At 40.8% G+C, this 27,189-nt stretch overlaps 1 protein-coding gene across 3 annotated transcripts in view; it reads right to left on the bottom strand.

Moving 5' to 3' along the window:
* Window positions 1–21,230, bottom strand: part of Dgkh (diacylglycerol kinase eta) — a 149,707-nt gene extending 128,477 nt beyond the window's left edge. For 2 of the 3 annotated variants that reach the window (XM_090342081.1, XM_090342082.1), the window contains exon 1: window positions 20,970–21,230. In XM_090342081.1, the coding sequence (XP_090198207.1) occupies window positions 20,970–21,215 (246 nt within the window). In that variant the 5' untranslated portion in view covers window positions 21,216–21,230. The remainder of the gene's footprint in view (window positions 1–20,969) is intronic. The other variant, XM_090342083.1, reaches the window with a different exon arrangement.
* Window positions 21,231–27,189: the final 5,959 nt, after the last annotated feature.

The raw sequence follows: 27,189 nt of genomic DNA, 5'->3' as shown, positions 1-27,189 counted from the left end.
TCAGAGGTCTGTGGTATCACACATGTTATGTACATGCTTTCATGTGTGTGAGGTCATTCATGTCCACACTGACTGATAAGCCACAGGCAAAGGGTTACCTGGTTCATCCTCTGTGGGCAACTCACCTTTTTCACTACTTTATCCATGCTCTTGGATGTCTGGAAGTACTATGTTAAAGTCACAAACGAATTTCAGTGGGAAGAATTTGCAAATGAAGAAGGCATTAGTATGAAGGATTAACTGTGTAATGCCAAGTTCATTTATGTAGTATTTTTATTGCATGAGAAATGATACTAACTAAATGTGTTGAACTCACTGGCATCAGCAGTTATAGTAAAGACTGCCCAAATTATGAGCCTGATTCTGACCCAGGACAGAATGAGGACACCATTTCACTAGGACTTGTCACATGAGGCATGTCATTGGCAATCTAGGTCATGCACTTTGTCTTTAAAGACAAAATAAATGTCAATGGTTTTCACATGAGAAGCAAGTTTAGTGAACCTATTTAATTTTTTATTTATTTTTTGTTTTTGCCAGTCCTGGGCTTGAGCTCGGGGCCTGAGCATTGTCCTTGGACTTTCTCAAGGCTAGAGCTCTACCACCTGAGCCTCAGCATCACTGAGGAATTGAACCCGGTTCTTTCTGCACGCTAGGCAAGCACTCTACCAGTAGGCCAAACTCCCAGCCTAGTAAACCTATTTATATAAGTATATTTTGTCAAATGAGTTTCCAATTCTATTCTGTTAAGACAATAACATTTGCTAAGTATTTTTTCCCAAATAGGTCCTTTGTTTTGTTTGTTTGCTTGTTTTATCAGTCCTGGAGCTTGAACTGGAAGCTGTCCTTGAGCTTTATCCTCCAACCCCTTCCTCAGATGTCAGCCTCCTCAGCTACTAAGGTTACAAGCATGAGCCATGGGTGCCCAGCTTCAGATAGGTTTTCTAAAAGCGAAGGGCCACTTTCAATCATTTTTCATTTTATTTTTTTTTCCTCTCTTTTCTTCCTCCCTCCCTTTCTTTCTTGAACTAGAATTTAAACTCAGTTTTGTACTGCCTAGGCTGGTAGCCCTAGAGGTAGGGCTGAGCCACACCTCTAGCCCTTTTTGTCCTGTTTATTTTTTAATTAGCTCACTTGGACCATTATTCTCTTATTTGCACTTCCCATATTAGCTGGGATGACAGGTGTGTGTGCCATCTGAGCCCAGCTATCAATCTTAAGAATATTACATTTGTTAAAGACACAAATTAAAAACATAGATCAGCCTTGAAGGTGAGTCATTTGCTTTACAAATCAAACTGTTACTTTTGAAGGGGGAGGGGGCTCTATTCAGAATTAATTTTTTTTTAAGAATTAAATAAAAAGGAAGCGAACTGCCAGTTTCCTAAGACAGAGACTAGAAACTAATGATCAATGACCCAGTGACAGGGACGAGCCAGGGTGGGGAAAGCTTGCTGGAAGCTGAATGTGTGCAAGTCGCCTGCGTGCAGATAGGTTTGGAGAATGACTGTGTAAAAATCTTAGCTGTAAACCATCTGAACAGCTGTCCACTCGGCATTTAACTGAATTTACCTTTTTATTCCCCATGCATTTTTTAATGTGAATAAGTCCCTTTGCTTTGATTTAATGTTTATGTTTCCAAGTCCACTTCAAATGGGTAGACACAGCCAGCTCCTCCCTACCCAAACCACAGGATGCTAATGCTCTGGTGGCACTGTGTAGACCTTGTCCCATGCAAGTTGGATTACTTTACCTACAAATATCTGGCCAACTTTATAGATGATTGATTCTTATTATAAATATTTAATCATTATTACTTAGAAGAAAATTATTTATGCAGACTTTCACTTTTAGCATTTCAACAATAGTTTAACATAAATCATCATTGTAAGTATGCATTACAACTGTAATTTTCTTATTCTTTCTTTTAGAGAAACTAGAAAGTGTTGGACTGTGTTTCCTTTTATAGAAACACAAAAAAATAGATAGTAATATGCTACCTACAGAATATCACTTACCTTAAACTACCCCTAGAGATACGAAGTATTATGCAATCTATTTATCAAATGCACTTTATGAATATAAACTGGTATCTGAACTCTTGAACAGATTATTATATTAGAAATTGCATTTCTTTTTTTTTTTAATTTTTGGCAGTAGTGGAGTTAAACTGAGGGCCCAGCAATTAGGTAGGTGTTCACTTGCTGCTGACACATGTGAGTCCTTTTTTGGTGCTATATCTTTGAAATAGGTTCTTATTTCCCGCCTTGTTTATGCCACCTCAATCTGTTTATTTTAGGCTTCCTGTTGTAGCTGGGATAACAGCTACAACAGGAGCCACATGGATTTCTCTACCCAGACTGCCCTAGAACCACAATTCTCCATATAGCTGCATCATCATGTCCAATTATGGGTTGAGAAAGGGTTTGGGTATACACCAAGAATGGCCTCAAGTAAAATTAGATAGATAGATAGATAGATAGATAGATAGATAGATAGATAGGCAGACAGACAGACAGATGAATTGACATGTCATATACAGTATGCATGATGTATATCATATGTGTGATATATACCATATATGTACTAAACTGTATGAGGCAAAGAGCACATATCACATACATTATGCATTATATATATTATATATGTATATGTATGTATTATATATATTTTCCTCATATGCACATTTCTAAATTCTATTCCGTTGTATCCATCTTTTTTTTCATATCTAAGCCAAATTATCATTTTGTGGCTTTATTACACCTGATTTGACAAAGAGCATCTTTATTACTCTTCCTTTTTTAGTATGAAGCAAATTATTATTTTATGAACTTATAGGTCATTTTAATAAATTAGCTAACATTCCAATAGTAGATTTCATTTTTTTAATTAAAGAATTTATTAACATTGATTTTTACATCATATTTCAAATGATGTGTTTAACAAACAAGTATTCAAGAATGGAATCTCTATATAATCACGGGCTCTTAATTTTTAGAACATAATCAAAATTAGGCTAAGGGTTTGTATATCATAGATACATATTAATCTATGTAATAAAACATTATGTCTACAGAGTCATAAGTTTTTACGACTATGTAGTTGTGTTTATATTTCCCGTACTATGTCCATATCATTGGGTATGCAAATATTGAGTCCTCACTCTTGCACTGTTTGGATCTAATAGCCACATATTAAGGATACCATGCACCTTTTGTTCCTTTAGTCTTGACTTGTCTCACTCAATATGATTCACTCTAGATTCATCCACTTGCCTGCTAATGCCATTATTTTATCTTGTCTGTTGGCTATGGAGAATTCCATTGTATATATATACCACATTTTCTGTATTCATTCATCTACAATAGGGCATCTGGATTGTTTCCATCGCCTGGCTATTGTGAGTAGTGCAGAGATAAACATAGCTGAACAGGTGTCCTTATCATATCTTGGGTTATGATGTTCAGGATAGATGCCCAGAAGTGGTATGGTGGGATCATAGGGAAGGTCAATTTTCAGTTCTTTAAGGAACCTTCACACTGCTTTCCAAAGTGGCTGAACTAGTTTACAATCCCACCAGCAGTATAGTAGGGTTCCTTTTTCTCCACAACCCCACCAGCATCTGTCATTGTCTGAGTTCAAAATCTTGGCCATTCTTGTTGGAGTAAGGTGGTATCTTAGGATTGCTTTTATTTGCATTTCCTTTATGACCATGGATGATGAACATTTTCTCATATGCTTTTCTGCCATTTTAATCTCTTCTTTTGATAAGTTTCTCTTTAGTTCCCTTGCCCATTTGGTGACTGGTTTGTTGGGTTTGGGGGGATTCGTTTCTTGAGTTTCCTGTAGATACTGGATATTAAGTATTTGTCAGATGTATTATTGGTAAATATCTTTTTCCAGTTGGTTGGCTGTCTCTCTACTTTTGTGGCTATGTTTTTATCTGTGCAGAAACTTTTTATTTTTAAAGTAGTCCCATTTATTGAGTCTCTTTCCAATCTGTTGTGACCCTGGGATTCGTAATTTTATAAAATTGACTGATAAACTTGGAGACATATACAGCATTCATTGAGTCTTTCAGTAAAGCTTTACAGTTTGCTTGTTAGCATATTGCATATTTCTTTCCTTTTCTGTCAGTACTGGGCTTGAAATCAGGGCTTGGGTGCTGTTCCTTAGCTTTCTGGCTCAAAGCTAGCACTCTACCACTCAAGCCACATTTCTCTCTGGGAAGAGAGACTCAGACACTCCTGTCCAGGCTGGCTTCAAACCATGATCCTCAGATCTCAGCCTCCTGAGTAGCTAGGATTATAGGCATGAGTCACCAGTGATCACATTATTTTATTTATTTCTTAATTTAGTTTTTGCTTTTAGAATGGTAAAACAATTCTGTTTAACTATATGAGGCTATTCCTATAATAATCTTGCTTTGTAATTATTTTATTGTGGTAAAATATACCTAATCTAAAATGTACCTATTGACCATTTTTGAATATATAGTTCAGTGACATGAACTTCATTTTTACCACCCAGCATTCATGGCATTTTCATCTTGCAAAGCTGAAACTCAGTCCCCATCACCCATAATCCTCCACCCTGCCTCCCCAACCCCTGCCAATGGCATTTCTCCCTGCCTCTATGACTCTAAGGTTCCTTGCATGTGCTGAATCACTCAGTAGTTGTCCTTTCCTGATTGAATTCCTTCACTTAACATAATGCTTCAAAGTTTATCCACACTGTAGCCTGTGTCAGAATTTTCTCTCTATGCACTACATTTTGTTTATGTGCTGTCAGTGAACATTTAAGTTACTTCTACTTTTCAGCTCTTGCAAATAAAACTGCTATAAACATGGTGTTCTTCTACTGCTTCATCACTTTAATGTCCTATATATTACATGCTCATGTTGTACTATGTAAGTGGTTAACAAAGAATACAACAGGTGGGCACCACTGGCTCACACCTATAATCCTAACTGCTCAGGAACTGAGATCTGAAGTCCATAAGACTCAACTCTAATGAACCACCAAAACAAAAACAACCTGAGAAAGTGGAACTGTGGCTCTAGCTTTGGCTTAAAAAAAAAAAAAAAAAGAAAGCTCAGGCCCTGAGTTCAAGCCTTTCAAAGGCAGGCATGCAGGTTCACATGTGCGCACGCACACACACACACACGCACGCACACACGCACAAGTCAGTCTACAGGTAAACAATAGCAGCCCACAGGTAAATGTGGGGATCCCAGGGATGACTTTAACGCATGCTTTGCTGCATATTTCTCTAATTCACTCCTATGCACCCAGTCTTCCTCTCTCCGTGGGATATTCTCTAGGGGAAGTCTCACACAAGCTCACATCAGCCCTCTCCTCTCTTCTGCTTCCTTCTCCCCCTCCCCAACTCTCCCTTTGTACAAGGAAGTCATGCCCCCATGCAGCTCTGTGTATCCAGCCCTACATTCACTCCTCTCAGTGACTCTTCCTTGTCCCACTATTATGTTGCTCCAAGGAACAAAGTGGCTTCTTTTTTTGTTTGTTTTGTGGGTCATAGGGCTTGAACTCAGCCTAGGCACTGTCCCTGAGCCCTTCAGCTCAAGGTTACCACCCTACCCTTGAGCCAAGCACCACTTCCTGTTTTCTAGAGGTTAATTGGAGATAAGAGTCTCAGCTCCTTTTGTACCCAGGCTGGCTTTGAATCTTGATCCTCAGATCTCAGCCTCCTGAGTAGCTAGCTACGATTACAGGCATGAGCACTGTGCCTGCTCAAAGTGGCTTCTTTAAGTAGCAGAGGTAGGGGGCTGGAAGTTTGGCTAGTGGTAGAGTGCCTACTAACATGCATGAAGACTCAGATTCAATTCCTCCATAACACATACATAGAAAAAAAAAGCCAGAAGTGGTGCTGTGGGATCAAGTGGTAGTGCTGTAGCCTTGAGAAAACCCAAGGACAGTGATCAGGCCCTGCGCCCAAGCCTGGGGCTGGCCAAAAAAAAAAAAAGCAGAGATAGTAACTTAGAACTATTGTGACATAAATGGATGATGATAAGGGAGAAATGTTTATTCCCAGGGAAAGGTTGGAGCTCCTTCAACATTCCTCCCTTCCTACTGTGGAATCCTAACAAGATCTATGATATTCAAAAAAAAAAAATCTGTCTACTTTTCAGATGAGAGCCAACCTACACAAAAGTTTACCAAAAAAACGTCTGTTTTTTTGGCTCACCAAAAGCAGGACAGCAAGAAAATGTTTTCCCTGTGACTGACAGGCTCATGAGCACTCACTGGCATCCAGTATCCCAGAGGTACCCTATTGGAAGAATGCTATCCTCTCTCCAATTCCTGAACCTGCAGTTAATGCCAGCCTTACTGTGTACCAGGCAGGAGCTGGAGACGTCATCTATCGTCTTCACAACATCTAGACCTACAGAGATACTGTAACTTGTCTAGTATGAACTGGAACCAGGACTGACATTTACTTAATGAGTTTTAGGTGTTATGCAGATGTTTTTTAAATTCCAATTTCAATTGGTTTACTTCTTTGGGGGAACTTCCCTTTTCATATTCTAAGTAAAATATTTTTTGTATTTTACTAAAGCTCCACGTCCCCACCTCCTCACTCCTCTCCCATTCCCCCACCCCCGCTGTATATGTATGACCTGAAAATTTTTCCCTACAAAATCCATTATTTTTTAAAATTTTAATTTTATTGTCAAGTTGATGTACACAGAGGGGTTACAGTTACATATGTAAGGCAGTGAATACATTTCTGTCCAAGAGTTACCCCCTCCACCCTCCTAATTCCCCAAGTTGTACATTTCCAACATATTGTCTTGCACGTATCACCCGTAGCATTGGTTCACATTTTGTCCTTTGTCTCACCATTCTGACTGTGTAAGATGATTCTAAGCAAAATGAACTCCAAGATATGGAAACAAAAGGTTTTTCTTTGTGGTTGTTGTTTTTAATGTACTATGTGAATTTTTTTTCTTTTTTCTTTCCCTCATGATTCATCTCCTGTTGTCACTGTATTTGATTTTGGTACCCAGTGTATTGGTATTGTATATACATTTATCTGAGTCAGGGAAGGGAAGGGGAACAAAAAAAATCCATTAATCCATTATTATTGTGTCTCTGAAGAATATTTTAAAGGAATTAAAACTATTATAGAATTTATTCTTTTTATTTTTTCTTGTTTTGTTAAATCTGAACGATTAAGGTTTTATGCTTGGGCTTAATCTTGGTCAACATTCATCTCTTTCATTTTTTTGGAAGTGTTTTGGAAGAAATGATGGCTTGGGCCTCTGAAACCAGACTCCAGCCGAGCATGGAGCCCATAGCGCCTCATTGTAGGCCTCCTGCCCCCTCTTCCCTGGCCAGATTTACTTAGACAACTGGCCACCAAAAAAGGCCCAGATCTCCCCTCACCCATGCATCTGAGCAAGGTCCTACTCCAGGCTGACAGGTGCCCTAAATGCAGCATGGTATGTAGCTTGCATTCTTCTAGCCCATTCATGTTCCCCTTACCCCTGTTCCAGTACTTGCTACCCTTCTCTCCTCGGCCTCAACACTCAACTTCTCTTCCACCTTCACTCTCCCCCACCACTGATGAATCAATTTCCCACTCCACTCACAAGTCAAAACCATCAGCAAAAAACAGAAACTGGTGGTTCACACCTGTACCTAGCTACTCAGGAGGCTGAAGTCTGAGGATCCCAGTTCAAAGCCAGCCTGGGCACAAAAGTCCCTAAGATTCTTATCTCCAATTTATCACTGGAAAACCAGAAGTGGCACTGTGGGCTCTAGTGGTAGAACACTAGTCTTGAGCTGAAGAGCTGAGATAGCACCCGGGCCCAGAGTTCAAATCCCATGACCGATACAAAAAATAAAAAAAGAAAGAAAAACACTCACAAAAGTGCTTGTCAATGCATCCACCAGACACACTGACCTGCTCCTAGGAATTCTTCCTGCTATCCTCTCTGCAACCATGCTTTCTCTTTTCTACTTCCAATCTTCCTACCCAACTGGATGGTTCTTCTCAGCCCACAAACATGTTCTATTCTTCCTAATAAATCACCTGGTCTCGGAAGTGGGGCTGTGGCTCAAGTGGTAGAGTGTTACCCTTGAGCTGAAGAGCTCAGGGACAGCGCCTAGACGCAGAATTCAAGCCCTACAACCAACTCCCCCCTCAAAAAAAAAATCATTTGGTCCCCACATCCCTACTCCAGCTATGGTTTTAATTCTCTTTGACGATGCTAGCTTTGAGATGTTAGCTTTACAAAAAAAAAAAAATTGCACAGCAATTATCCCATTCCTTTAATATAAAGACGAAGATGAACACTAGCACCCAGGGTTAATAATGTGCTCACCACTAAACTAAAATTGTCAAGGATATCTTCACAGCAACCCATCTCTTCCACCTCACCCCGTGACCTTTTCCCTGCTCCTCAGTGCCCCCTCACTAACCTCACTATAGCCATCCCTAGGTTTCTCATGCTATCTGTCTGCCTCAGGGCCTTTGCAATTGCTGTTATTTCTGCTTGCTTCTGTTCTTCCTCCAGATAACTTCATGGTGCTCTCTTCACAAAACCAAGTCCAGATGCACTGACTCACATAGTAGCTTTCCAAATGCCACAAGGAATCTGTGGAATTGAACTTAGGGCCTGGCCTCTGTGCTCAAAGCTAGCACTCTACTACTTGACCCACACAGCACCACTTCAAGTTGAGTGGCGAATTGGAGATAAGAGTCTCACTGGGACATTTCTGCCTTGGCTGGCTTCAAACCACAAGCCTCAGATCTCAGCCTCTAGAAGAGCTGTGATTATGGGCGAGAGCCACTAGTGCCTTGCTTTTAGAAACCTATTTTTTAAGAACCTGTTTACAGCCAGGAATGGGGGGCACACAGCTGTGATCCTAGCACTTAGGAGGCTAAGGCAGAAGGATCCCAAAATCAAAAGAATAATCTAGACTACATAGTTGGAGATGGGCTACCCCATCTCCAAAGCAAAACAGAATATGTCTGACTGCAGGATGACTTTATCACATTTTCTTTTAACAGTCACCAAGAAACAGCTTTTATTTTTCTCCCCTAATAGCTAAGGATTATACCGCTTCATCCCATCTTTTTAACTGTACCTCAATAAGTGAGGAAAGAAGATGACATGAGATTCTACATTTTGAAAGTATTCCAGCAGACACTAATTCAGATTTTATGCCTGGAATCAACCATAACTAGAGGTGACTTTCTTAAATCCTCTACAAATCAGCCAACACACAACAAGTTGAAAGTCTGCATTCTATCTGGGCCTTAAGAAGAAAGGATGATATAAGGAGTTTGTCCTGTAACTCAGATGATAGGAAGAAAACTTTCACCTCTCATCCCCACTATGCAAAAAGCCCAACAGAACACATTGTCCCTTCAAGAAAAGCTGAAGTAGTTTTTCCCAGTAAAATCCAACAGGTGCTTTTGGACAGAATAATTTTGTAGCAGCTCTCATTGCTTTGGCTGCCAAGAAGCTTGAGATCAAATTTATAATTCATCTTTAAGGGAACAGGATATCCTGTTGTATACGTTAATAACCCACTGACCTCCTGGTCTCATTCTCCTCTTCTATTCATAACCTCACCTAAGCTAGACACGGAGCATGGAATGTGAGAAAGGAACAGTATATAAGAGTAATTCAGCAGAGAAAAAGGACATTTCAAATGAACAAAAAACCATGTACAAACATGTAGAAGGTATAAATACATCTACCTTACTCGGGAACAGAGAAGAGCTTGGGATGACTGGCCAGAGTGTCAAGTGACAGTAAACACATGCTTCTGCCTGGGTGTTTTGTGCTCACATAGCTGCACAGCTCAAGTCATTTCACTAAGGCTTCTGATGAAGTATTACCTCATTGAGAAGGTCTGTCCTGGCCAACTCCACCAAAACACTTTACACACACACATGAACACATGCACACACACACACACACACACACACACACACACACCATTCCATCACACTCTTCCTTAACATTGCTCTATTTCCCTTCATTGTGTTTATAAATGTGTGCAAATATTCCTCAGCTTCCCTTTCAATAGAATAATAGCTCTGCAACAGTAGAACTTTCATGTTGTTTTTTCAGTCCTGCTCCTAGAATAGTTATAACTAAATACTATTTGAATAAATAAGAGAAGTTTTATAACATCAAATTTAAGAAAACCATTGATCCGTGCCAAAAAATAAATTTTATTTCACTAGAACTAAGCTATCTAAGAGCTTTTAGGAAATGGACCATATATCACATTTGTCTTTTATAAAAAGAACTCTGGGGCCGGGAGTTTGGCCTAGTGGTAGAGTGCTTGCCTAGCAGCACAAAGACCCAAGTTCAATTCCTCCATTACTATATACATAGAAAAAGCTGGAAGTGGTGCTATGGCTTAAGTGGTAGAGCTCTAGCCTTGAGAAAGCGCAACAGGAGTGCTCAGGCCCTGAGTTCAAGCCAGGACTGGCGGGGGGGGGGGGGGGGGAGAAGAACCTCTGGAGCCAGCTACCGAAAGCTCTTATCTACAATTCTAGCTACACAGGGGGCTAAGAACTGGAAGATCAGGGATCAAAGCCAATTCAGGAAGAAAAATCCATGATGTTTTATATCCAAAGTAACCAACAAAACACAAGGCTGGAGCAGGGTTTTAGGGATAGAACACCAGCAGTGACCAAGCAAGCTGAGTCAGTACAAACTCAAAAATAGATAAATACACATACATACACATTCATATATACATTCATGTTAAATTGGGCCTCAAGAAGTTCACTTGTCCGCTATGTTCTTGCAACAGTTACTTGTCTAAGCCTTGGTTTTCCCATATTTAAAGTGTGGAAACGAACTCTCCTAGTTTTATGATGAAGATGAAGTGAGTCAACACATTAAAAAAAAAAAAAAAACCCTACCTGAAGCCAGGCATCAGTAGCTCACATACGTAATCCTAGCTACTCAGGGGCTGAAATCTGAAGATTACAGTTCAAAGCCAGCTTAGGCACAAAAGTCTGAGAGACTCTTACCTCCACTTAACCACCATAAAACAGGAAGTAGTGGAGCACTAGCCTTGAGCTGAAGAGCTCAGAGACAGCGCTCAGGCCCAAATTTCAAGCCCCACATCAGACTAAATAAATAATGCATACACAGACCTGATTAAATTCAGTGACTGCTGACACAAGTGCACTCCATGAGAGTAGCAATTGTACCTTGCACACTGCTCTTTCCTCCAGAACCTATGTCCAGCCACAACAGGTACTAAGAAATTATTTATTGAAAGCAAATGCACTAGTGAAGATGATCAGTCAAATTAAAAGTTAACTACAAGGACACTGGTGGGGTGCACCCAATTCACAGGCCATGGGCATGGCATCATTCTTGTCCACTACCTATATCATTGTCTACCTGTACTGATAATTTTACATGGCCCATAAAAATATTACACATATGCAAATGGCCCTTGGCAGAAAACAAGTTTTCCAACCCTATAAAATAATGCAGATAAATGCAAGCAGTGGCGGGAAGAGTACAAAAATGTGTTTAGTTTGAGAACCCTGAGGCTGAGATGGAAAGAGGCCCCACTGCAGATGTCTGGAGATGAAGGAAATGTAGCCCAGACCTTGGAAAGCAAGTCGAGTATAAACTAACAAAGAGTCAGTAGTTGAATCTAACTGAAGAGGCAATCAGAATCCAAGTGGTTCTGAGGAATGCGTTTCTGTCCAACCCACCACTTCATGCAATGTCTTTTCTAAGTCCCTTAATAATGGAATTGCTAAAGTTGCCAATGGTTTCTCCTTCATTTTCATTCAACTGTATTTCTTAACAAATTTGGGTGCTATGGGTACTTTTTTCTCTCACATCTGCCTCTGCTTTTGAAATTTAAAGTTACCTTTCTTATATGCCTTTTTTTTTTTTTAAGTGTGCTTTTCTATTGCTGAGAGAGCTTTGAAAAGAAGCTGCATTAAGTAGCAGGTCAACCGAAACCAAAAGGCAGTGGATTGAGAGATAGATAGGAGTTAAGGCAAGGGAAAGATCTAGGGGAGATTATTATAAAACACAGTGGCTCTGGCCATGAAAGTTTCCAAAACTCCAGCCATTTACCTCCACTACCACCTCCAGGGGATCATTTTCTTCTATGAAATTACTTTTTAAAAAAAAAAAAACTTGTTATTATAAAGGTGATGTACAAAGGGGTTACATTTGCATCAGTCAGATAAAGAGTATGTTTCTTATTGACAATGTCACGCCTTCCTGCCCTCTCTCTTGGTTTTTCCTCCTATTCCCCCACCCCAAGTTGGACAGCTCATTTTATGAAAGTATTTCCTGGTAAGAAACTATGATATACATTATTCTAGAAACAGGGTTGGCCTTAGCTATAACCATCAAGTAGAGTGGCCCTACCTTGACCACGTCCTGTCATATGGGTTTCTGAATAGAATCAGTTTCACAACAGCAAGGGTTTGTTTTGGGGGGCTGTGTTTGTTTTTGTTTTTGCCTGTCCCAGGGATTATTGCGCTCAGGCCTAAGCACTGTCCTTGGACTTTCTCAAAGCTATAGCACCACTTCCAGCTTTTTCTATGTACTTGGTACCAAGAAATCGAACCCAGGTCTTCATGCATGCTAGGCAAGCACTCTTACCACTAGGCCAAACTCTCCACCCTAGCAAGGGTTTAAAAAAAATTAAAAAAAAAACAATACTCAATAAAATTATGTTTATAAAGACTTTTAAATAGTCAATAAAGGACAGTGCTCTCTACAGCATACCAATTAAATTATTAAGATCTACTTATTGTTATTGAGCTACTTTAAACTATTTTTAAAGTAACCATAAGAATACAAAAGCATAATGTGAATTTCTTTCATCATGATCACTACCCTACCTTGAAAATAAGAAATACACAGTTCAGAGAGATGAAGCACATTGTTGAAGTATATTAACATGTCAGAGGCCAAACACAACACACAAAGGTCTCTTTTCCTTTCTTGTCATAATCCACTGTAGATCATGGGATGGTGAGAGTTTAGGAAGGAGCATCCCTCAGGGATCCAAGAGCCTCCCACCAGATAGCCTACATCTAGATAGCAAGTAAGGAAAGGGACAAGCCTAGAGAATCCCCCAAACAGCTTCCAAGGGCAAGGGACAGATACTGCCCTGTATTATACAGGTGACACTAACCTTCAAACGGCCGTCTAAAGATGGGCCAGGACACATGGAACACAGGATGGATAAGCAGAGAATTCTCTGCCATACAAAGCAAAGTTTTCGGTGACACCTAATAGAATCTGACAGAGCTGAGAATGAAACCTGTCACTAGCCCAACCAAGCTGGGGATACATGAAACCAGGCTTTAGAACTCTTCTCTTTAGTGTCTGATTTCTACTTCTTTAACTCAGTTCCAGCTTTCTCTCTGCTTTCCCCATTCTCCTTTCAGCCCCCAATGACCTGTCTTTGCAGCTGCTATTCCTTCTGCTTAAGACTGCCCTTTCCACAGAGATCCATCTGGCCCAGTACCTTCAGGATACCCTCTCCCCTTTTAGAGGAGACCTCCTTTGCAACCTAACCCACTCACCCCTCTCGCCCTGTGCTTTTTTTACTCTGTCTTCCCACTCTCTTATAGGCCATGTATTTCACAGGCTTATGATTCATAAATTCTCCTTGCTTTAATATGTGAACTCCTTGAGAGCAGAAGTTCTTATCTGTTTTACTTGCTGTTCAATCCCTGGCAGAGTTTAAAATATTGCATTTTTAAAAATGCTTGCACTGAGGGGCCACACTGAGGATAAAAGGAAAGATACACAGGAAGATGCTTGGGATGGAAAATGTTTGGGTTTTGAGGCTGTATTTTTATAAACTGTGCTTTGCAAACAGCAGGTCTGTTCTTATATACTTATAGGATACCATAATATTACCAAATCTTCAAGAACTGCAGAAGTCTGTACTAGCTCACGCGGTGTGCTTGCTCAGGTATGCCACCTTCGTGTTTTCTTCTCTAAATAACACACATAGTGAAAAGTAGGCCAACGAAAACTGTTTCTTTCATTCTTTACCTAGTTAAAAATAAATTTTACTCACATTTTTTCCTCAAATATGTTTTAATAGGTCAAACGGAAAATTACTTCACATAATTCTTTTTAAAGTTATATTGTGACCTTTAAAAAAAAAGAAAAGAAAAAACATCATCTTACCTTACAGAAGTGAAACTAACCATTTTCTTTGAAAACCTGTTTGAAGGGTTTTGTACCTAGAAGCATTTCTTTCTAAATTAGCCCTTCTGAAGATTTTTTTAAATGATTTGATTATTTTTAATTAAAATTCATACACGCTTCAGCTAAAATTTTGAAACCAGACTTCAAATGTCTATTCTTGTCATTGTTGCTTAAAAATCTAGATTTCAAATGCAAAAAGGCATTACGAAATCTAAAGCAGAGATGGAAGATATGCTCACAGATTTAGCAAATTAGTAAAGGAAGGCAAAAAAGGAGAAGGAAAGAGAAGGGAGAGGCAAAGGGGAATTTCAGAAAGATGGAGGGAGAAGGGAGGAAGGGAGGAATGGAAAGGGAGAGAGGTTACAAGAATACCACAGCCTGAACATATGCTTGTATCCTGCAGATTCAAGCAGCCCTGCCCAAGGAGCTCTAGAGCTATGAATAAGGAAAGGCATATGGAGTCCACTTACTATATCCTCTGAGCCCAAGTAAGTAGGAAAAGACCAGCTTTTGAAGTCTAGCTCTGCCATTTACTCAACAGAAAAATCTCCATTTCAGGCTTAGTTTTATCATTGAAAATTTTAAATAATTTTAGCTAAGCAAGATATTCAATACAATCATCTGCTTTATAAACAATAAAATCTAACTAAGAAAGTACTTTTACATTTCTAAAATAGCTGGGCTGAGTAGGTACACATGTAACCCTGGCTACTCAGGAAACAGAAGCAGGGAAGTCTGAGATTAGGACTTTGGGACCAGTGTAACAATGTGTAAATACTACAATTCTTTAAAAGAAAAAGAAAAAAAAATCTGAAAAGAGTGCAGTAAGATTATACTTAAATGACCATCACCAAGGATATTAGCAGCTGGGTAGGATACTGGAAAAAAGGCACTCTACTACACTGTTGATAGAAATGTAAACTGGTACAACCATAATGGAAAGAAGTATGGAAATGCCTCAAAAAATAATCCAGTCATACCAGTCTTAGACACTTACCAAAGACTACACATCTGGATAGAACAAAGGCATTTGCATACCCAGGTTCATTGCAGCACAGTTCACAACAGCCAAGATATAAAAGCCCAGATAAGCCGGGTACACGCCTATAATCCTAACTATTCAGGAGGTTGAGATCTGAGGATCTTGGTTCAAAGCCAGGCTAGGCACTAAAGAATGTTGAGACTCTTATCTCCAATTAATCACTAAAAAATTGGAAGCAGGCTGTGGCTAAAGGGGTAGGGTAGTAGCCTTGAGCTGAAGAGATCAGGGACAACACCCAGGCCCAGAGTTCAAGCCACATGACCCCCCTCCCCCCTCCCCAAAAAAGCACATATAACCCGGAATGAATGAATGAAAATACATATAAACCAGATATATCCATCAAGAAGAATGAAATTATGTCATTTGCAGGGAAATTATTCAATCTGAAAATATCATATTGAGAGAAGCCCAGAAAGCCAAAGGATGCATGATTTCTCTCATATGTATATATAAGACCCAAACTACAATTTCCATATAACCATATGCTTATTTATACACAGTCTAGTATAAAGAATAGTATATGCAGGAGTGAATCTCTCCATGTAGCAAACCTTTCAAGAAGTTGGTAGCTTAAAAAAATAAATACCAGAAGCTGAAATGAGATTGTAAAGTGGATGATAGAGGAGATGACTAGATAAATGAAAATGGGAACAGAGTAAAAACACAGCAAGATTAGTCTGTGTACTTGTGTGATTAAGGAAGTAGGGAAATGTGAGATGAGTCTGGGGTGAGGGGAACAGATGGGATGGGGTAGAATGATGATAGGGATAACTAAAAAGGAAGCACTAGGCACTGAGATGGGTATGGTAAACTGTAACCACCTTGTATAACCTTTTGTAGTTCAAAAAAATAAATTAAGTTATATTAAAAAATTATGCTTAAGGAATTTATTAAACTAAATTACATTCTGGTGTTTTCAAAAAGTCTTGGCACTCAAAAGGGTCTGTGAGAAGTTAAAGATGCCAGCTCCACACATAATAAAGTTAACATTTCCCCAGTATAAAGCAAAAGCTTTACAGTTCTCTAAACATCCTCATAAGTAAAAACATTAGGGGACTTTATTACCACCTATGCTCCTGTTTTTAAAAAAGAAAGAAAAGAAAAGCTATATAAGATGGAAGCAAAGTATAATGAATTCTAAATTAAAACTGTTAACAATAGCCGTTGGCCATTTTGGCCACTTAACCCAATCAAAAATACAAATGTACTACAAGGGGCTCAACAGAGTAAAATACTCCATACCCAACCAAACTAAACAAATATGCGAAGTGAAACCGTAAGGGATCCACATGTTATGATCTTTTTCAAAAGTCTATTCTTAGATGTAAAACAAACTCTCTTTAATTAAAACCTTTGCTTATAAACACACTTCCTGAGTAAGTAAAGCCCAACAAATGTGATACAAGTCCAACACAGCACCCTGGAAACAGAAAGGACCCCGAGTGGTTTACAACAGTGTTAAGCATAACCTTTTACCTATCCCCCAGGATGGCAAACATGCAACCTTAAACTGAGAAAAGCCTTCTAATTTTAGATACTTTGAAATAATGCATCTTAAGCTATCTATAAAGGTTTTGTCAATTATTTATGATGTCTGTTATCTTTAATAACAGGATATCATGTTTAGCTTGTAATCAACATGGAAAGAAAGCTGTTATACCATATATTACTGTACCAAGAGTCAGAGTTTCCAGTCTATATTTAGTTCACATTAAAATGGAAGCAAAGACGCAAACCAAGCTAAAAATAAAATGTTCTACAGAGATGAGATTTTTTTTTAATGGATTGAAATTTAGCTTTATTTGGCCCCTTAAATGCGTGTTATACTTAACAGTGCCTTAACTCTGCAGTACTGCAGACACCTGATCCTCCATCTTTAAGAATAGAGATCAGTACTTATCAAGCAAGCCTACAGGACGTAGTCATTGTGGGAGTTCACGAATTAATAAAGCTACCAGCCAGATGCTGGGGGCTCACCCCTGTAAAACTAGCTACTCAAGAGTTGGGCAATAGAAAGATCAAGATTTGAAGCTAGCTTGGGCAGGAATGTCCATAAGACTTTTATCTTCAGTGAATAAACAAAAAACTGGAAGTAGAGCTATGGCTCAAATAGTAGAACACCAGACTTGAGGGAAAAAGCTAAGGGATAGCCCTCAGGCCCCAAGGTTCAACATATACACAAAGGTATTATCTGGGGTTTTTTTGGTTATTTTTGTTTTTTGTTTTGCTAGTCCTGGGCTTGAGCTTAGGGCCTGAGCACTGTCCTTGGACTTTCTCAAGGCTAGAGCTCTACCACTTGAGCCTCAGCACCACTTCCAACTTTTTTCTACATATGTGGTACCAAGGAATCGAACTTGAGTCTTCATGCATCCTAGGCAAGCACTCTACCACTAGGCCAAACTCCCGGCCCAGGTTTTATCTGTTTATACAAATTAATTTTTAAATAATTTTCAAAGCCTGAAAATAATATCAAATTAAAATCTTAGTTTAATTTAAGTTCAATAAAGTTTAATTAGAACAGTCACACTGAACATATATATCCATTACTTTTAAATTCTTGTGCTAAGAATGTTTCAAATCTATTCTTAGCAATTTTAAGTGTATAACACATTATTGCCTACTATAATCACTATGACATAGTTATAACAGAACTTATCTATTATCCAGGACAAAGTCACTCTGTCTGACTGAAACTTTAAACCTCGTGACCAATGTCACCTAACCCTTCCTTCAGCTCCCACCATAAGTCTCAGAGTTCAGTAATTTTGACAACGGCCTTACAGTCACTTAACATATTTACTACTTAGCCCTTTCTAGAAAAGCTAGCCAACCACTGCTCTAGATGAATGTTGATTCCTGCTCTTCTCTGATCATCCTTCATCACTCCATATTGAGTTTCTGAATATTAACCCTTATTTACACTCACTTTACCCTTATTTCTTAACCCACTTCTGGCCATATTGCTGTTTCTTATCCTATGTGGATCATTACTCAGTTCTGATGTTCTAAACATTTCTAATGGTAGTTTCAGATTCACTAAACATTTTTAATATTTTTAGAGTTGTTCTATTTCAGTTAAAAATACTGTAAATTCACTATCATGCCCTATGAATGTGCTGCCACCTACAATTTGAAAAATGATGAGCAAGTACTTCCTGATCTACTCTACCTAGAGTTCATGGTAAAATGATGATGATGATTTCATTACATAAATTGTATTCCATAAAGCAGAAAAAAGCAAAATTCCTTATTTTCATACACTGCCTTACCATTAAAGTACAAAAGTTTACACAACCTCCATTTTAAATGAAAACCAAGATACTAATTAAAAAATCATTATTCTGGGGCCGGGAGTTTGGCCTAATGGTAGAGTGCTTGCCTAGCATGCACGAAGACCCAGGTTCGATTCCTCGGTACCGCGGAAGTGGTGCTGAGGCTCAAGTGGTAGAGTGCTAAGCCTTGAGAAAGTCCAAGGACAGTGCTCAGGCCCTGAACCCAAGCCCAGTACTGGCAAAAAAAAAAAAAAAAAAAAAAAAAAATCATTATTCTCTTCTTATTGGACTAGAAGAGATGTCTTAATCCAGATATAATATTGTTACAAAGTTCTGAATATCTTTCCAATGGTTTGGTACATTTCCCCAAGTATGGCTGTTCAAAATTAACTCTAAGAATATGTTAAATAAATCAGCAGTTTATTAAAGTCAGCTGTTAATAAACCAGCAGGTATTTTGACGCACAAAGTTTCAGGACCTTGACAGATAACTCAAGAGATGAAAAATTTCCTGAAATGGGCAGTTTACCCTACTTGGCTTATGACAGTGTAACAAGTGGCCTAAAACTGATCCTGGAATCTCTGGGCATTCAACAATAACATAAAAGGTGGCAGCAGTTACGACAAGAGATATAACAGATAAAGCACATGTATTAAAGTCTAAATTGTGAGGAGTACCCCAGTGGCTCACATCTGTAATTCTAACCACTCAAGATGTTGAGACCTAGAGGATCAAAGTTTGAAGCCAGCTGGGGCAGAAAAGTCAGCTAGACTCCATCTCCAATTAATCAGCCAAAAACCTGACTGGAAGCTCAGTGGTAAGAGCACCAGTAATGAGCTATCAAGTTGATTGCAGAGTGAGGCATACTGTGATTAAGCCTCTAAACTGACAAAATAATAATGACAATAATTTAAAAATAAATAAAAGTCTATATTGTGGGGGTGTGGAGTAAGAAACTGAGATTCACTGATCTCAGCTAGTTGAGCCCCTGATCACAACTGTTTAATATTTGAAAACACTGATGATTTTACGAATCCTAACATTCGAGTAAGCATAGGATGCAGAATTTCTGATATTCAATATCTTTTGAAATCCAGAGAACATTCCACTCTATAACCAATCATTATAATCACTACTAACTTCATTTCATGATTTTAAATTAATACTTCAAATGTTAAAAGCACTACTGGAAAAGTTTCTGACTTGTTTAGCCTTAATCTCCTACAAACATACCAAGCTCCACATTCTCAATTTATTATAAATGCTATAAAAACAGGGTCTTTATTTTAAAAGTAGTAGTATTTTAAAACTAGTAGCTAAGCAGCTCAGAACACTCAAGCAATACTTGACTCTTATGTAAAGCTTAAAAAAGCCATTACTCCTGGTGCTTACATATATTTAATTTAGTAAACAAGTAGGCACCAAACTAATGTATAGATGTTATCTATAACTATGCATACAGTATCTACATCTGTCTATAGACAGACATGGATGTACATACAGATATCGTATTTCCATGTAGTCCATACATTTCAGGAAACCAATTCCCATGAAAATACCTATAGAATGAACTCTGCTAATTAAATTTTAAAAGAAAGCACTCAAAAACCAATGAATTCATTGGTTCTTTTTCCAAATTCCTCATAAAAGACCCCCACCGATAACAGATTCTCACCTTCAAGATTTCTACACTAAGATGGACTTTAAAATGACACAGGAGTAACAACACATCCTCCGAATGTCCACATAATATAGACTTTTTCCTTTTCCTTTTTCCTACTGAAAGCCACCAGGCCTTGCACTCTGAACTCTGCACTTGGCGGGCACAGAGGGCACTTAAACAGCGAGCACCAGGCAGTACCCGAGGAGGAGCCTGGGCTGGGGACAAGGCGGCGAGAGCCTCCTTGGCCGGCCGGCGAGCCGGCGGCGCGCCCCGGGAGAAGGAGCGAAGGCTCCCTGTCGAGCTGATGGACAGGCCGGCACACGCCACTGGACACGTGCGACCGAACCCTGGCACCGAGGCAGAGAAGCAAAAAACGCGAACGTTTATTTTCAGTTCCTTAAGTGGAAACTCGGAATGGCACCTAGGCTTTTTCCCACGCTCCAGACAAGCGGTTGGCTGGCTCCCTACACCCGCCCCCCAACACACACACCCCACCCCGCCTCCCCGCTCTGCCAGCGAGCGACCGGCAACCCACCCGCGGCGCTCCAGCCAGAAGTAACCCTTCCACCCTTTCAGCCCAAGTCCCGACGCTCTGGCCACGCCCCCAGACCGGCCACGCCCCCAGACCGGCCACGCCCTCGTGACAGGCCACGCCCCAGCGACTCTCGACCCCTCCCCCTCCCTCGGTACCCCAGACCGTCTGCGCTCGCTCCGGCCGCCCCGGGGCCACCCCTTGTTCTCCTGCCCACCTCTTCACCTCCCCCATCTCCGCCCTCCCGCCTCACCTTGGTCCGGATCTGCCCGGAGGTAGACACTTTCCGGATCAGTTTCTGGGGCCCCTCTTGCTCGGCTTCGCTGTCAGACGAATCCTCTCCCGGTCCCGAGGAGGCCGCGGCAGGGTTGCCCACGGCACTGGGGGGCCCGGGGATGGTGGTGGTGGTGGTGGTGGTGGTGGTGGTGGTGGCGGCGGCGGCGGCGGCGGTTCCTCCGGCAGCGCCCGGAGGGTGGTGCTGGCTGCCAGCCCCGGCCATCCGGTCCGAATCCGACTCCTGCGGGGACACAGTACCGCCCGAGGGGCGGCAGCGGAGGTCAGCAGGCGGGTTGGGCACTAATGGGTCCCTGGACCCCCGCACCCGGCCGCAGCCGCCATCTTCCGTTCCCCCGGCCCTCCCCCTCTCTGCTGTGGGGAGGGTGACCCCAGAGAGGAACGGGGAGGATGGAGGGGAGGATTGCAAATCCTTGCCCAAGCAGGACCCCTGCGCACTCAGTCTTGGAGGATGTTCTAGGATAACTGACCAGAAAACCACCAGGGGAGTGGGGGTGGGTGGGGTGACATCAAGATGGGGGTAGCCTCCCTGCCCCTTCTTCTGGAGCTGGGGTCTTGGGGGTGAGGCTGGGGGCCATCTCTGTAGCCGGTCCTTACTAAGGCCAGGTAGTGGTTACACTCGCTCCCTTGGTTCTGGGGCACGGAAGGCCCGTGGAGAAGAGAGGGGAACCTGGAGCTTCCTCCAGACCCGGTCCACCCCACGAACTCAGATCCCTCCAGAGACTCTTGGGCCTTGTTGCAGGGTTCCAGAAGAACGAAAGTCCCTTTGCCCAAGAGACTGACTAGAGCTGCCCCTGTGGTTTGTCTTACGATACCCCCCCCACACACACACACACCCCACTCCGTACCTCTCCCCTCAGTATTTAGTTCCCGGCTCGCCCCCACCCTCAAAGCGCGCACACGGAAGAGACGAGCATTTTCCGGGAGGCTCAGCAGGGCTCTGAGAACTTTTCGTTTTAGAAACAGTGATCCCCTTTGGCTAACAGGAAGCCGGGAAGGGCGTGGAGGGAGCGCAGAAACAAGAGAGGACATGCAGCCCCACACAAAATGCTAAATAAATGCCTAAGCTGAAGCACTAACCCAGACTGCCTGGAAGAAAACAATGCACTCAGCCACGCGAACGCCAGTCCCCCAGCACAGAAAAACACTGCAAGTCCTCAGAGAACCACTCCCTAGCCCAGACTGCATACAGCAGGAGGAAATGGGATCAACAGAGTGTGGCCACCCCTCTACACAACGCCTCCGGAATAGCAACCTCCAGGAAGGTAGAGCCCAAGCAGTGTCAAAGAAGCTCTGCAGGTGTGGAGGGGCTGGGGGCAGAAGGTATGAGGCTGAGACTCCTCTCATCATCCAAAGAGCACTCCAAACTGACGTCTCCTATATGCTTTAACATAAGACGTCTCCGGGGCCGGGAGTTTGGCCTAGTGGTAGGGTGCTTGCCTAGCATGCACGAAGACCTGGTTCGATTCCTCAGTACCACATACATAGAAAAAAGCTGGAATTGGTGCTGTAGCTCAAGTGGTAGAGTGCTGGCCTTGAGAAAACCCAAGGACAGTGCTCAGACCCTGAGCTCAAGCCCAGGACTGGCAAAAAAAAAAAAAAGAAGTATCCACCAAACAGTAGGGTCTCCACCTGGATGAAGCATTCAAATCTCTTCTGCATGTCCCTGCCCTCAAGTCCTCATTCCTTTCCTATTTTGTCAGTTGACTTGACCTTTAAAGTTGCTCCAAACTAAGATTCTGGGTGTGTGTGTGTGTGTGTGTGTGTGTGTGTGTGTGTGTTCCTAGTTGCAATCTTACTCACCAAAATAACTTGATTTCTGTGTGAGAGCTGCCAGTTCTAAATCTAAGAAACTATGCAATCCCAATAGTGAACATCACATTCTAGATTAAATTAAACTGTAAACTATGTTTAGTTTAAATCCTTCAAGCTAGATCACTGCCTTCTTTTACTGACACTGAGGCGACTTCTACAGTTTCATTTATGTAATATTCATTAGAAAAGGATGGAGCTGGGAGAAGTGAGCTTCAAGAGTTCTGATAGCCCTACTACATAATTTCTATCTCTACAAAAACATATTGTTGGGGACAGAAGTGGCGTAGTGCTAGAGTGTTTGCCTAGTATGCACAAAGACCTGGGTTCAATTCCTCAGTACCACATACATAGAAAAAGCCAGAAATGGTGCTTGGCTCAAGTGGTGGAACTCTAGCCTTGAGAAAGCCCAAGGACAGTGCTTGGACCCTGAGTTCAAGCCCCAGAACTAGAGAAGAAATATTTAATAAAAACATTGGTACAAACTGCTAATAATTTTTCAATGTAGACAAAGAGTGAAAGAATAAAATTAGCTCGGCTTTTTGAGTTGTTTTGTGCAGCTATTAGGGCTTAGGTGCTGTACCTTAGCTTTTTGCTCAGGATTAACACGCTATCACTTGAGCCACAGCTCTACTTTCAGTTTTTTGGTGGTTAACTGGAGATAAGAATCCAGTCTTTCTTGTCCAAGCTTGCTTCCAACTGCAATGCTCACATCTCAGCCGCATGAGTAGCTAGGATTACTAAACTGAGCCAGCAGCTAGATAACAGCTAAGATTACTAAACTCAGACACTAACATCTTTTCTTTAAAAGAAACAGAGCCACAAAAGCACAAACTAGGGCCAAAGTAAAAATCATGTAATCACCATACAATGGTTCTCACTTACTTTACACTATGAACCAAAGGTCAGTTTTTTAGTTATCATACATTTCTATCCATATATTAAGCTTTCAAATTTACTATAGTAGCATTTTACAAAATCCAGGAGGGAAATGATTAAACTGTCTAATGTCTATGCCTACTTGCAATCCTAAAAAGAGTAATGATTACATTCCCCATTTTTTTTTTGGGGGGGGGGGAATGATTGCTTACAATCCACTGATTGCTTAGATACTTTGAAAGAGCTTTACAATTAGGACGTGGGCAATTATTATCCCAAAGTAAAGGTACTTCTTATTTATAAAGATTTAACCATTATATAACTGTAACCCTTCTGTATATCATCTTTACAACAGAAATCCATTGTAAAAAAGATTTAGCCTTACATCCAACTCCAGTCTTCAAAGACTCCTATAACAAGTTCTAAAAGTCGGTTGTGAATTTGAAAGCAAAGCTAGTCGTCTGTTCATTCTAAATAAATCTCTAGCACATAGAAAATTTAAGATGAAAATACTGTGTAGGCAAATGATGGAATGCCACCTCTGCACAAAATCAGCTCATGAAAAACTCTCTCCTCAACCACCTCTTCTGAGACTGTTTTAAGGAATCCCTCAACTAAAGTACCAGTCCTACTTGAAGGTCCTGCCTTTCCTCTCTTGCCCCATTCTTTCCATGTATCCAAAGATGGAATATGAAGGAATGACGCCCCCCCCCCATTTTCGTAGGTGCATAAAGATGTCAGGCAAGCCACCAAAAAGATGAATAGAACTGCCTGATGCAGGCAGGGTAATCTACCTAAGCCTGGCTGTAAACATGCCATTGTGGACCCAACCCAAAAACCCCTACCTCCCTAGACCTAATGTCTTTTTCACTAACCTCCATCTCCTTTCTCAGACCTCATAAAAACTCAACTCCTGTCCCATCTCCTTGCACAGTCTTCAAGCCCACAGGAAGACTGTGCCCCTCACAGCTCTATCTCAATAAATAGTACTCGCCTGTGGAAGACCTAGTCCAGCCTATTTCCTTCCTTTCGCCTCCATTTTCCGTGTTACGAGCTGCTTCTCAGGTCTTATTGTAAATTCTAAGTTCCAAGAATGAATATCCGATTTGTATATTGCAATGCAAGTCACCTTTCAAAAGTACTGCATTAATGTCAAGATTGCAGTATTTTCAACCATTTTAATGCAGCTCAAAATGGTAATAGAAACATGTCAAGTATATGGTTCACTGCTTATTTTCACAATTTGTAATATTTTATTGACCTTTTTTCTTTCTTAGTATTTTCAGGTTTTCATATAATCGCTTAGATACTCCTTAGATATTATCTTCCATTATTGTTACTTCCAAATGTTGGTGTGGAGCATATCTCAAACACACAAGTAAAAGTTGGATGTAAGCTACACTGATACCCTCTTCAGGATGGATGAAGCTACCCACTAAGCTATAACTTAATAAGATTTTCTTCCAATGTGAAAACAAGTTATAATGAACATGCATAAGGACAAATATGTTGATATCAATTTATAAATATTAGAATATTGGCCAGGGACTGTGGCCTATTGGTAGGGTGCTTGCCTTGCAGGCATGAAGCACTGGGTTCAATTCTTCAATACCACATACAGAGAAAAGGCCAGAAGTGGTGATGTGACTCAAGTGGTAGAGTACTAGCCTTGAGAAAGCTGAAAGACAGTGCACAGGCCCTGAGTTCAAGACCCAGGACTGGCCAAAAATAAATAAATAAATAAATAAAAGCCGGATGCAGTGGCTCACAACTGTAATACTAGCTACTCAGGAGGCCGAGACCTGAGAATCAAGGTTCAAAGCCAGCCATGGCACAAAAGGACCTGAGACTCTCATCTCCAATTAAACTCTAGAAAACGGAAGAGGGGGTTGGCTCAAAGGGTAGGGCAGCCTTGAGCTGAAGAGATCAGGGACCCACCAAAAAAAAAAAAAAAAGATAAATACTAGGATATTACTACCTATAGATGTATTCTAAGTTATTTTCTTAAGTGTGTGTGCTCAGGTACATACCTGCATGCTGTATTAGGGGTTTGAACTCGGGTCTAAGGTAGTTCTTTTGCTCAAGGCTGGTACACTACCATTTAAGCCACAGCTCCACTTCTGACTTTTTACAGATGAATTTTAGAAATAATAGTCTAATGGGCTTCAAACCTAATCCTCAAATCCAAGCCTCCTTAGTAGCTAGGACTACAGTCATGAGCCACAGGAGCCCAACTTGAATTATATTCTTACTGATCACTGCTAATAACAAACATGCTTAACATACCATGGCAAGGCTTAAGTCCTCTCCATGAAATACAGCACACATATACAGAAAGCTATGTCTTCTTGAAGTACTTGAGGAGAGACTTTGAAAATGGTCATATTCTAGCTGGGCACTGGTGGCTTACCCCTGTAATTCTAGCTACTCAAGAGGCTGAGATCTGAGGATTGCAGTTCAAAGCCAGCCCAGGCAGGAAATTCGGTGACACTGTTATCTCTATTAAACTACTCAAAAAAGCCAGAAGTGGTGCTGTGGCTCAAGTGATAGAGGGCTCACCAGGAGCAAAAGAAGCTCAGGGACAGTGCCCAGGCCCAGAGTTCAAGCCCAAAGACTGGCAAAAAAAAAAAAAAAAAAAAAAGGTTACAGACTCACTTTGAGAATCAATAGGGAATTATGCTATCAAAGAACATAGCAAGGCCAGGAATTTGGCCTAGTGGTAGAGTGCTTGCCTCACATGCCTGAAGACCGGGGTTTAATTCCTTGGTACCATATACACAGAAAAAGCTGGAAGTGGTGCTGTGGCCTAAGTGGTAGTGTGCTAGTCTTGAGAAAGCTCAAGGACAATGCTCAGGCCCTGAGTTCAAACCAGGGCTGGCAAAAAAAAAAAAAAAAAAAAAAAAACATAGCAAGAACAGTGACAAAGGCTCAAGTCCTTACTTCCGCAAAAACCATTAAAACCATTTCAATAATACATCATTTGTTATATGTTCAGAAACTAACATTCAAAATTTCACCCTATTGAAGTTTCCTTGGTTGTTATCTGAATAAAAAAAGGTTTTGAGATCCATCATCATATCAACTACCCCTATCAATACTCAACATCCTTGTACCTAAGGGGGTGGGAGGGGAGACTCAATAGCTAAGCATAATGCATAACTATTGACCCTTTTTTCCTTTGAAGCTCTTCCCTTACTAAACTTCTATGAATTCTGGATAGTTCTACCAAAGCAAACTTATAAAATCACTTTCAAATAAAAGAAAAAAAAAACTTCAGTAAGTTGAATGTATCCCAGAATCCTTCCACTAAAATGCCCTCAAAAATATTATATATTTTATGTTTTGGGTGGAATTCTAGCTAATTCCACCTACCTAGTTCCTTCTACCCAAAATATTGCTATGAATAATGACTGTTTACTATGTACCTTCTTATCCACCTATCCTGCCCATACATAATTCTTTGCAGTACTGCAGATCAAGCCTAGGGC

This window comes from Megascapheus bottae, chromosome 11 (assembly GCF_031878675.1).
Source record: "Megascapheus bottae isolate mThoBot1 chromosome 11, mThoBot2.hap1, whole genome shotgun sequence".
In the NCBI taxonomy this organism is placed as follows: domain Eukaryota; kingdom Metazoa; phylum Chordata; class Mammalia; order Rodentia; family Geomyidae; genus Megascapheus; species Megascapheus bottae.
Note: the sequence above shows the minus strand (reverse complement) of the source record. Positions and strands in the feature narration are given on the sequence as shown.